This window comes from Sorex araneus, chromosome 3, assembly GCF_027595985.1.
Source record: "Sorex araneus isolate mSorAra2 chromosome 3, mSorAra2.pri, whole genome shotgun sequence".
Classification (NCBI taxonomy): domain Eukaryota; kingdom Metazoa; phylum Chordata; class Mammalia; order Eulipotyphla; family Soricidae; genus Sorex; species Sorex araneus.
Window position 1 is genome coordinate 228,904,769 of NC_073304.1, and position 11,872 is coordinate 228,916,640.

Here is an 11,872-nt window from a genome sequence, read left to right on the forward strand (position 1 = left end):
GCTTGGGGGACGGTGCCATGTCTCCAGCTCTGATCAGCTGATCGGGAAGAGTCCCTCCGTGTTTCTGCTGCAGCTGGTGCGCGTGTGCCTGCTCCCCTCCGTCTGCCTTTCCAGGGGGCCTGCCCTGAGCGCACTCCAGCCATGTGGGTCCTCTATGACCGTCGCCACACTGCCACACTGCCGCTTGCCCCTTGCCACCCCCCCCCCCCCCATGGGCCGGAAGGTCATCTCTCAGTCGTAAAGCATTTCTGACGCCCGTGACAAGGCGGGGCGTGCCGTGGACACTTGGCAAGTCTAGACCCTCTCTGGTCAGCTGGGGCTGGGAGCAAGACTGATGCCGTGTCTGGAACAAATTACAGGGTGCCGGGGAGCTGTCCAGAGGAAGGGGGTCGACCCTGGCGCTCCCCGCAGCTGGGCACCCTTTCCTGTCCCTCTCACAAGTGCCAGGGCCGGTGACACCTGCGGTGCTCTCAGCCCCCTGGCCTTCTGGGGTGCGGACACCGACGCCGCAGCCGGCCCGGCCCAGAGGTCCCAGGTGTGTGACCCTGGGCACCTGGGGCTTAGGGTTCTCGGGCGATCGTGGGAACCAGAGCTGGGGCCTCGGCTCAGGCTGCGCAACAGAGTAACAAAGGAAGCGAGACTGTGTCTTAGCAGGGATCTCCTCTCAGGTCTGAAGGCTGCAAGCCCAGATACGGTGCCGGGGGAGGGGGGGGCAGGTCTGGTGAGAGGGAGTCTAGCCTTGCCAAGGGGCCCCGAGTCACAGGGACTGAGGGGCGGGAAGGAGGGGGAGGAGAGAGACAGACAGACAGACAGACAGAGACAGTGAGAGCCGTTTCCTCTTTGAGCCGGGCTTGTGTGCTTTTTCCTTACAGCCTCATGTAAACAAATCCCTCCTAAAAGCCCTGAAGCGTATCCGGTCCTGGGAGGGGGGGTTAGGATTTTAGTGATGGGTTGTGGGGACACGGGCGCAGTGGCGGGTCTGCCCGGGCCGGAGGTGGCTGCCGAGCGCCGAGCGAGGGCTCCGGGAGTCCCAGCCCGCTCTTCCCCTACACGGCCCTGCACTGTGGCCCTCGCGCCGCGTGCTCTGTGCGTGTGGGGGGTGCGGGGGTTAGTCTTGGCGTCCCCCCCCCAGGGGCTGGCTCGCCACAGCCGGGGCAGAGAACCCTTCCTCTCCGGGAACTAGGAAAGCTCCAGGGCCAGGTCGGGTTGGCATGTTTGAGGCCGCGGGGCACGCGTCTGCACGGTCAGTTGCCCCACCTTTGGGGCACTCCGTGTCCAAGGCCACTCAAACGCTTGTAACCTTTGGCCTCAGACTCTAGTTTCTGATTTTAGTCTGTTTAGTCTCAGGAAATAGCTCCAAAGAAAAAATAAAAGAAAATGACTGTGAAATTTTAATGATGGCACTTTCTTTTTTAATTTTTTTTTTTGCAGGGGCGGAGGGCGGGGGTGCACGGCTGGCTGTGCTCAGGGCTTATTCCTGGCTCTGCCCTCAGGTGATCGGTCATATGGGGAGCCAGAGTCGGACAGCATGCCCGCTGCCCTCTCCCCAGATCCTAACCATGCCATTCCCGTTAAAGCAGAAACGTGGAAAAGAACCCAAAGGATCACTGGTAGAATTTCCTATAAATTATAGCACGCTAGTCCATTTGCTGTATATATGTAAAAGAAACACAGCTGCGTCAGCATTTGGAATCATGCATGAAAATTTGGGGGACAGCTGTGGAGAGGCACCCCCGGCCGTGCTCAGGGCCAGCGCACGGGGCGGGGGCTATTTGGGGTGCTAGGGATCGAACCCGGGCTAGCTGTGCACACGGCAAGCACCCTGCCCTCTGCACTGTCACTCTGGCCCTGACCCATGGAGTGTTGGAGCTAGGTTAAAACGTGTGCAGTCGTGCCGCGGAGTGTGATTGCCCAGTTAGAATGCAGGTCGGAAAGGATTCGGGGAGGAGCCAGGAGGCAGCGTGCCGGGCGCTTGCCCGAGCCTCAGAGACCGAGAGTTTCTAAGGGGCCTCGGCTGCCGATAACCGAGACCTGCAGGAGCTGGGCCCTGCCTGCTTCCTCGCTCTCGTGGGCCCCCTGCACACCGTCCGGATAGGTGTGCACACACACTGGAGTGGGCTCCAGACCCCGCCACGCGCGTCGGGAAGGCGTTCAGATAAGAGTGTTGGATGTAGCCGTCGGCACTGTTTTTATTTATTTTATTATTATCATTTATTTATTTATTTTTGGGTCACACCCGGCGACGATGCACAGGGGTTACTCCTGGCTTTGTACTCAGGAGTTACTCCTGGCGGTTCTCGGGGGACCCTATGGGATGCTGGAAATCGAACCTGGGTTGGCTACGTGCAAGGCAAACGCCCTCCCCGCTGTGCTATTGCTCCAGTCCCATTGGCACTGTTTTTAAATCTTGCCTTGATTTTCTAATTTTTTTCAGTTGTCTGGATTTTGATGTTGATCATTAAGAGCTCTTCTGTTCCGTGGCCAGAAAAGCTCTTTGAAAGTTCTGGAAAAATACTAGCCCAGGTTAGTGTGGGGAGGGCAGCGCAGTGAGGGGGGTGGGGGGCAGGCCACGCCGCTGGGCTCTCAGGCCGACCCCACCCCCAGCGGGCACAGTGGCCCCTGGCACCGCCCGCCCTCCAGGCAGCAGGCCACGTGTGGTCACCTGTCTCTCTGGCAGAGCTCTGGCCCGAGCCCCTGGCAGTGTCCGGTAGGTGAGAAGTTTGGGACGGCTACTGGACTGTCCTGGGCAGAACCAGGAAAGGACCCCAAGGACATTGGGCTCGTGGGCGCCGGTTGAGAAAGTGATTCCCACACACGCTGTCCAGTACGAGCGGCGCCATGCAGTGCCCTGGTGAAAGTGTGATTTGGGGGGGTTCTTGGAGGGGTGCACTGCAGAACCGTTTATTTCAAAAGTGCTATAAAGAGGGGCCAGGGAGATGGTTCAGTGGTTAATCACCAAGTCGAGAGCCAGGAGTAAGCCCTGAGCACTGCCAGCCCCCGTCCAAAGAAGGGGAAGAAGAGAGTGGGAGGGAGGGTGGGAGGGGGGCGGGGGAGAAGAGAAACCGAGAACGGGAACTGGGGGTTGGTCCCCGCAGGCGTTTCACACCTTGTAGCTCGGGAGGATGTGTGAGCTGCTCGTCACTCGGCTCTGCCGGAAAGTGGGCGGTGCCAGGGAGTCGGCGAGGTGCACAGGTGGCGGCGGCCGTGATGTGTCGGCTTAGACTTGGAGCAGGATTACAGTGCAGGAGCCAGAAAAAGCGGAGATGTGGCTCATGTGCAGTGACGTTTGAAGCGCTTGTGGTTGTTTTGGGTTTTTTTTTATGCAGTGGGGGTGGGGAGACACACCCAGTGATGCTCAGGGTTACTCCTGGCAGTGCTCGGAGAACCATAGTGGGCGCCAGGGCTAGAACCACTGCAGACACCCACTGTGCTGCTGTTCTGACCCCTAAGGCAGTCTTTGTTAAGAATAATATATTGACAATTTTTTTTTTTTTTTTGCTTTTTGGACCACACCCGGCGTTGCACAAGGGTTACTCCTGGCAATGCTCAGGGGACCATATGGAATGCTGGGAATCGAACCCGGGTCGGCCACGTGCAAGGCAAACACCCTACCCGCTGTGCTATCGCTCCAGCCCCAAGTATTGACAATTCTTAATGAGAACAGTGGTGATGGTCATTTTTTTTGGGGGGGGAGGGTCATACCTAGTGATGCTCAGGGGTTACTCCTAGAGGTGCTCAGGGGACCGTATGGGATGCCGGGGATCAAACCTGGGTCAACCACGTGCAAGCCAAACGCTCAACCCGCTCTGCTGTGGCTCCAGCCTGGTGTTTTCCTGTAGTCAGCGCTGTTAGGTGATTGTGCCAACCTCTTAATTCACCAGACTGACAGTGCATGCACGACAAACACGTAACATCGGTTCCATCTGCCTTGCTAAATACAGAACAATTGTTTTTTTTTTCTTTGCCAGGATTACATTCCATCCCAACAGGATATTCTGCTCGCGAGAAGACCCACCAAGGGCATCCATGAGTACGACTTTGAAATTAAAAACGTCCCTTTCAAAATGGTTGACGTAGGCGGGCAGAGGTCAGAAAGGAAACGTTGGTTTGAGTGCTTCGACAGCGTGACATCAATCCTCTTCCTCGTCTCCTCCAGTGAATTTGACCAGGTGCTCATGGAAGACCGACTGACCAACCGCCTCACCGAGTCCCTGAACATTTTCGAGACGATCGTCAACAACCGGGTTTTCAGCAACGTCTCCATAATTCTCTTCCTGAACAAGACAGACTTGCTTGAGGAGAAAGTGCAGATCGTGAGCATCAAAGACTATTTCCTGGAGTTCGAAGGAGACCCGCACTGCTTAAGAGACGTCCAAAAGTTCCTGGTGGAGTGTTTCCGCAGCAAGCGCCGGGACCAGCAGCAGAAGCCGCTGTACCACCACTTCACCACCGCCATCAACACCGAGAACATCCGCCTGGTCTTCCGCGACGTGAAGGACACCATCCTGCACGACAACCTCAAGCAGCTCATGCTGCAGTGACGGCCGTGGGGCGGGCTCTGCTCCTAGCTCTTTGTCTTTTCGATTGTTTCCTGTTGGTTTTGTTTTTTTTTTTTAAATAGCCGTTTACAATAGGAATTAGGAAAAAAAGGAAAAAAAAATTAAGAGGCCTTGATTTTCTTGTTTAACTTCTTGGAAATCTTAGTCCTTCTGCGGACTTGGGTTTGTGGCTGAAAGCTGCTGAGTAACGCATCGCCGGTGTCCACTGCAGGTGGGGTCTGGCGGGGGAGGGGACGGCCTCGCTTCCTGCCAGCCCGCAGCCGAGGTGTCCTCCGGGCTTTAAATTCTCCGACTTCGCAGACTGAACTCTCTCTCCTGTCGTGCCAAGTAGAGCGGGCGTCCCTCCGGGCCTGCAGTCCGAGGTCACGCCTACGCGCTTCCCAAACAAGGTTCCTCACGCCCGCCCCGCCCCGCCCGGGCTCAGGGTGGGGGGCGGGCTGGGGTGGTGTCCAGGTCCCACCCTCCTCCTCTTCCGCTTGCCGAGGTCCACTGCTGTTCCCGCCTGCTCAGATCTCGCGGGTGTCCGAAGGTCGTGTGCTTCGAGTTTTAAAGTTTACATAAGGGTTTCTGGTTGGTGCCGGTGGGCGTTCGCAGTGGTACAGGGAGCGGAAGGCGGGCAGGGGTCTCGGGGGAAACGGGCACGCCCCTGTTCCCGTGGCCGTGGCAGCCACGGGAGAGGGCGGGCAAGCTGGTGGCCGGGCTGGCTCGGGAACTGCCCGCTGGGGACCAGGGGGGCCTCCACTCAACTCCAAGTCCTGTCTCTGGGGCTCGGCCGCTCCCTGCCGGCTCTTCGTGGCCTGTGTGTCCCCCCTGGCCGTTCCCGCAGCCCTGCTCTGTGGCATGTGAGGGACTGTTTTGGTTTTTTTTTTTTTTTTTTTGGCTGTTCACGAGGTGGTTGCCAAGGGCAGTATTTCTCTGTCAAGTCTATTCGAGGAGGCATTATTTGAGATTCCTATTTATTCTTGGTGTGTCTCTAAAACTACAGTATGTACATGTTTGTATCATTATTGTTTGTGAAAAGTCCAGCTTTATTGAGGTACCTTTTTCTTGAATGTCTTAAGGATGCTTGTGAGTAGGAGTCGCTTTCTCGGTTCACACCGGAAGAGGATTTACGTTTGGCTCCCTACCCCCACCACCACCACTTAGCAATGGAAACGCGCCCATGTAGTAGCCTGGTGACCGCCACAATGTCCTCAGCGAGTCTGCCCGAGGGGCTGCTGCCTCGGGGGTGGGGAGCGGGCTGGGAATCGGATGGGAGAAGCAGAATGCCACGGTGGGGGCACTTGGGAAGTCCTGACAGCTTTTCTCCTTTTCCTGAAACTTGTGATGAAGACTGTGATATCTGTCACTTTACTGTATTGCTGACTGTTCTCAGGTATTTTGTTGGCTAGAAAGTCCTCCACAGACTGGTCAGAAATACGGCTTATACCCACCTTCGCTGGACGGCAGCTCTCACCCTGTGGGGGCCCCCCCGGCCCGACAGGAGGAGGGCTCCCCGGAGTGGCCAGGGCCGCCCGTCCCAGCCCTGACCTGTTCTGCCTTTGAAGCTCCGCCGTCACTGTGTCCCCAGCGCCTGCCTGCCGCGGGGATGCGCGAGCTACAGCATAGCAGTCCGACACCCTACCAAGTGCTCAGAGTAGAAGCCATGCATGTTGCATAGTTCTTCAGCTAGAGCTTCTTGCCAAAAAAAAAAAAAAAGAAAGCAAGTACATTTGATTAAATACACAGGATCAGAATCATTCAGTTGTCAAGAATATCTGAATACATGCACAGTAACATTTGGACTTTTTTCTCAACTAGTCTACTCGTAAGTGGAACACACAGAGTTTTATCAAATAGGCATAACTTTTAACTTCTTTAACTCCAGTGTAGGCCAAAGTTAAGTGTTCGGTGTCAAGAGAAAACTTAGTCTTCTTTAAGTTATATTTAAGGTCACATCTGTGAATATAGATAATAAATTGTGCCTGACAAAGCAGAAAGCATCCACGTTTCCCCACGTTGACTCCCACAGAGAAATAGTAACTACCACAGGGATAAGAGTCTTGTAGGGCGCTGGCGATTCTCGTTCCTCGGGTGTGTGATGTCTCAGAGTTACCATTCTTTTCCAGTAAGTATGGAGTGTGATCTGGGGGCAGTGTCTCCTAGCAGGCCTGTTTACACCCTCAGTAGAACCGTCTGATTCCATCGGAAGGTCTCCAGGTTCACAGATTGGTTTTGATCCCTTTGATAAGTTTGATGACTAAAGCATGGAAACAGAGAGCCTTTAAAGAACCACTAAGTGAAGAGGGAGATGAACGTTAGTGAATGGAATTCAAAGGGTGCTCTTATTTTTCACTCTGCTGAATCCCCTTGCCCTCCCCTTAAAAAGGATCATTTAGAATTTTTTTATATGTGTTTGATTTTCTCGTGCTTGTGATTTGGAATAAAACGTGCCTAATTTTCTATTCCCTTCTGTTCTTGAATCTAAAAGTTCTCCTCGGTGACTTCTTAAGACCTCTCACACAAGTGTCTTCATTGACTTTGAGGAAATGTATACCATACAGAGTTGCCTTATAAATCAAAGAACACCACAGATTTGGGCCTTGACTTTTATGGGGGCAAGTTGCTTTGTGCCATGTTTCCTTAAGATATGCCCGTGCCACTTCCATATAATTTCCACTAGCCCAAATGACTGCTTTCTGCCAAGTCCTGTGTGAGATTGAACTTCTTTCATTCCAGTTGCATTAGCTGGAAAGGACACTTGGCCGCCAGGGAAGGCCTGCCAGAGTGGCAGAGTCCTTGTTTCCTGGGAACTTGCCTTGGGCCTTGATTTTCACAGGAAAGAGTCTCTGGCCAGCCTTCCCAGTGAGGTTGTGTAGGGAAATCCGCCTCACTCGGTTTCAAGTCGAAAGAAGGAAGATTACCTTCATACCAAAACAAGAATAACTAGAAGTATTGAATCAAATGCAACCGAAATCATACGCCCTATAATTTTTTTTTTTTTTTTTGGTAAGAGGGAATCAATCTTAACTTCCAGTGTAAACCCAAGTATTTGTATTTATGCTTTTTGATAAGATGTATTTTCAGCATTAGTACACATATCTGATTATGCCTTATTTATATGAAGAATAAAGTTACCAACTTAACGTCTTGAAGCTCAAATCACTCTGAAAATCCCTCGCGCGGGTGCTTTTGTTATATAATGACACATTCAGCAAAACCCCAAACCAGCCCTGGACCAAGAACCTCTGCCCGTGCAGTTTGTAGCCATGTTTTATTATCTGTTTATGTAATGAGAAGACTAAATATCAGTGTTAACTCTTCATTTCTTGTTTGGATCCACGAAATCGTGCCTGTTAAAGCTCAGTCAAACATTTGTAATGAATTCCCTAATAAATCTAGAGAAAGTTGCTCTGTTCCCTGCTCTTTTCTCTTGGTTTCCTGGGAGGAGTCTGAACAGAAATTTGCCAATGTCTTTTTTTTCACCTGGAGCTCTGACTCAATACTGGGTCGCCATCTCTGGCCACTGTAGATGTCACTTGGCATGGACGCTCTGTCCATGTGTTGTGCTGCTTGACGTACTGATTTTATTTTTAGCCAATCGGAGACAGGTCGGTTTCTCACTCTAGCGTGGTGTGTCTGTGTGTCTGTACTACGTGTGTGCATCTCCAAATAATGATAAAGAACATGTCCATTCTTTTATGGTACGATAGGACTTTAAATGCAGAGTAGAGGTTGAAGTAGGTGTCTGTATGGAACCATGTAAACAGGCGGGGTTTGATGGCTCCCTCGTGCCGTCAGGTTGATGCCAGCCTGCGGCTGGTATGTGATAACCCACTTGCAGACCCGTGTTTGTACCACTAGCCGCCTTCTGTCTGTACTTGAATGTATCGTTAACATGCTAAAATAGGTTCTCTCTTGAGACATCCAGGTCTAACCTGATTTCAAATACCAGAATGTAGGCAGATCAGAAAGCATTAATGATAAGGCAGTTCCCCCCGCCCCTCCCCCACCCCCCGCTGGGCTAACAGATTTTGTAAGTTTTCCAAATCTATTGTCGATGAAAATGCCCAGATGCGTTGCGATAGACAAGACCCGGCCCACGAACATCTTCAATGAAGGGATGTGTTGGCAGTGTGCTACTTGCTACGTGTTTGGGGGTTGCGTTTAGAAGCTCGCGGAGACGATTTCTCGCGGTCCTAGGTGATGCATTTACCCCCCACTCATTCTAGTTGATGGTACAGGGAATAAAAGAGGGAGGGCTGGGTAGGCTGGAGTCTTTGAAAGTATCTGTCTGTAGCAGTGCGACAAACTGCCATTTCCCCTCTCTTTTACCTCTTTACTTGAAAGCACAATCGCAAAATGTTCTCTGGATCTCCTGTGCTCGGAGGTGGTTAGAAGCCCACTCCCCAGGAGAAGCCTTATCCAAAAGTATATTTTGTAACAACCTCATCATTATTGTACCTAACAAAAACATGATTTGTATTAGCTCTGTATAAAAGTATTTGTGCCTTGAGATTTTTTTTTTTTACACATTTATCTTTTTATAACTCCTGGAACTAAGCACACGATCTGATATTGTAAAATGGCTTGTGTTTGGGACCGGCAATAAATGATTTCTAAGGGAGCTGTACATGTGGTAAAGAATGGTCTGGTTTTATAAAAATAAGTGGCTGGTTTCATTAATTAAGGCTTTTTACTTTTGTACATAGTTTGCAAAATTTTTGCCTCTTGCTATTAATATTTGCTTTGTAAAAAAAAATACTGACGTTTAATAAACATTTACAAACTACCCAGTACTACAATGGTATTTAAATTGACAGTTTGATCCATGTGACTCGTAAGACAGAATCTTGGTTTGAAGTCGGAAAGCTGAAGTTCCATTTAGCGCCTGAGGCAGCTTTCTTCCACTTTTTTATGCCTTCTCACTGGAAAAAGGAAAAATATCTCACCCACCAGCTGACATGGCTAAGGCAGAAACAAAAACCAGGGGCTGTAGTGATAGCACAGCGGGTAGGGCGTTTGCCTTGCACGCGGCCGACCCTGGTTCGAATCCCAGCATCCCATATGGTCCCCTGTGCATCGCCGGGTGTGACCCAAAAAGAAAAAAAAAAAAACCAAGGTAGATTGCATTTGATTTTTTTTTTTTTTTTTAAGTTTTGGACCATCCGGCAGTGGTCATGGCTTGCTTCTGTCTCTGACTCAGGGACCACCCCTGGACGGAGTCTGGGGGGCCATCGGCAGTGCCAAGGATTGAACACAGGTCAGCTGTGTGCGGGGCTACTGCCCTCCCCGCTGGACAATCACTACAGCCCTTAAACTTCGATTTTGAGACTCGTATAACATCTGGTGCTGGCGTTGAGAAGTGTTGGCAGGCCACCGACTGCAGACCCGGCCTTTGGGCACACGAAGCCGCCTGGACACGTCCACAGGCTGCACTTGATGCAGGCCTGGACCACATCCAAGGAAGTGGGCTCCCAACTCTCTCGCCTGCAGAAGAGGCCTCGAGAGCTGGTCCAGCAGGGAAGGTGTTTACCTTGCAACTGACCTCCCTGGGTTTGACCTCCTGCATCCCATATGCCCCCCCCCCACCACCACCGGCACTGCCAGGACTGATCCCTGAGCTCAGAGCCATGAATAAGACCTGAGCCAGGCCAGGTGTGGTCTAAAAGCAAAAATATTTTAAAAATTGCTTGCCCCTAATTGCATCTCGAACGAGCAAAAATGCATTTGTTAAAGTTGATGGACCAAATGCGATACCTTTTTTTTTTAAAAAAATTAAGGGATGCCCATGCTTGGCTCCCATTCCCTTCGTCTTTCCCTGACGACCCCTTCTAGTCCAGAGTTCAGCCAGGCCACTGTCCTGTCGCTGTAACGTCAGTTTTGGAGCTGCCATTAAACCACACCCAAGTGTGAGCCCTCGGTGGTACTCGGGGTATCTCCGGGGTGTCCCCCTCAGCTCTGACATCTGTGTCCCATGCTTCCCTCGGCTCTGATCCCCTTGGCGGTTCTGGGGAGAGGAATGCTACCCAAGCCCTTCAGGATTGTCACTGTTGGCATCTGCCCGGTGCTTTTTTGGTGGCCAGATGAGGTTTTCGGTGGGCGGGGAGGGGGGCACAGGGAAAGGCTGTTCTCGCAAGTCCTGTGCGGGACGCCCACTAGCCTCGCTCCTTGGCAGCTTGAGCAGCGTTCACAGTGACTGGGGAACTGCTGGCGTATTCCTTGTCTCACCTGGCGCGTATTGGCGGGCGAGTGGGCACTGCCACAGCCCAGTGATGGGCTTTGCCCACTTGGGGGGACGGCAGAGCCGGCGTGAGTATGTTCTGATGTCTGGACTCAGGCTGGTTCACTCCAGGCCTTTCTGGAGGAACTGGAACCCCCCCTTGTCATGGGTGAGTCGGAGAGCAGGACCCTCAAGTGTTGGCATGGAAATGTTCGACGTGGGCCGGAGAGATGGTACACGGGGGTCAGGCACTTGCCTTGCATGTGGTTGTCCCTGGCCAGTGCTCTGCAGATGGTCCCCTGGTTACAGCGGGGAGGGAGCCCTGAGCATAGAGAGAGGAGAAAGCCCTGAGCACCGCCAAAAATGGCCCAACACCCATCACACACACACACACACACACACACTCCCTGAGCATAGAGGAGAAAGCCTCGAGCACCGCTGAGAATAGCCCAACACCCATCTCTCTCTCTCTCTCACACACACACACACACACACACACACACACACATCCCAAAACGCCATTAAGTGGCTAGTGTTTGACCCAGCAGCTTCTGCCTAATGTGTGCCTGGGCGAAATGAAAACCCACCGTACAAAGCGGTGAACCTGCGTGCTCACCGCAGCACTAGTCATCATCGGCAAGTCATGGAAACCGCCCACGTGTCCAGCTGGCGAGTGGAACCCAAGGATGGAGGCTCTTACTCAGAGGTACTAGGAAGTGTGGTCGTGGGCTACCGCAGAGATGAGCCTTGAAAGCGTGACAGGGGGCCCCAGGGAGGTGGCACCCCCGTGGGCCCGTGTGCATGCTTTGCATGCGGGAGGCCTGGGCTTCATCCCCGGCACCCCACACCGTCTAAGAGTGCCGCTCGGCCTGACCAACCCCCCAACCCCCAAGCACACAGCCAGGAGGAGGTCCTGAGTACCCCCGAGTGTGGCTCAAAAGCCGAGAAAAGAGAAAATGAAACCACGATGGTAAATGAAAGCAGCCACCCCCCCCCCCCGCCCCGAAATCTCTGCCGCCCTGTGCCAGGGTGGGACGTGTCCAGACCAGCAGGTCTGCAGACACCGAACATGGACCGGGCTTGGTGGCCTGGGCGGGCTGGCCTGGGCCTT

The 11,872-nt window shown here is 52.8% G+C and overlaps 1 protein-coding gene across 1 annotated transcript in view; it reads left to right on the forward strand.

Annotated features, from left to right (window-relative positions):
- GNA13 (G protein subunit alpha 13) overlaps positions 1-9,330 on the forward strand; it is a 43,486-nt gene extending 34,156 nt beyond the window's left edge. The window contains exon 4 of the mRNA XM_055131365.1: positions 3,969-9,330. Within this exon, the coding sequence (XP_054987340.1) occupies positions 3,969-4,541 (573 nt within the window). The 3' untranslated portion in view covers positions 4,542-9,330. The remainder of the gene's footprint in view (positions 1-3,968) is intronic.
- The last annotated feature ends 2,542 nt before the right edge of the window (positions 9,331-11,872 follow it).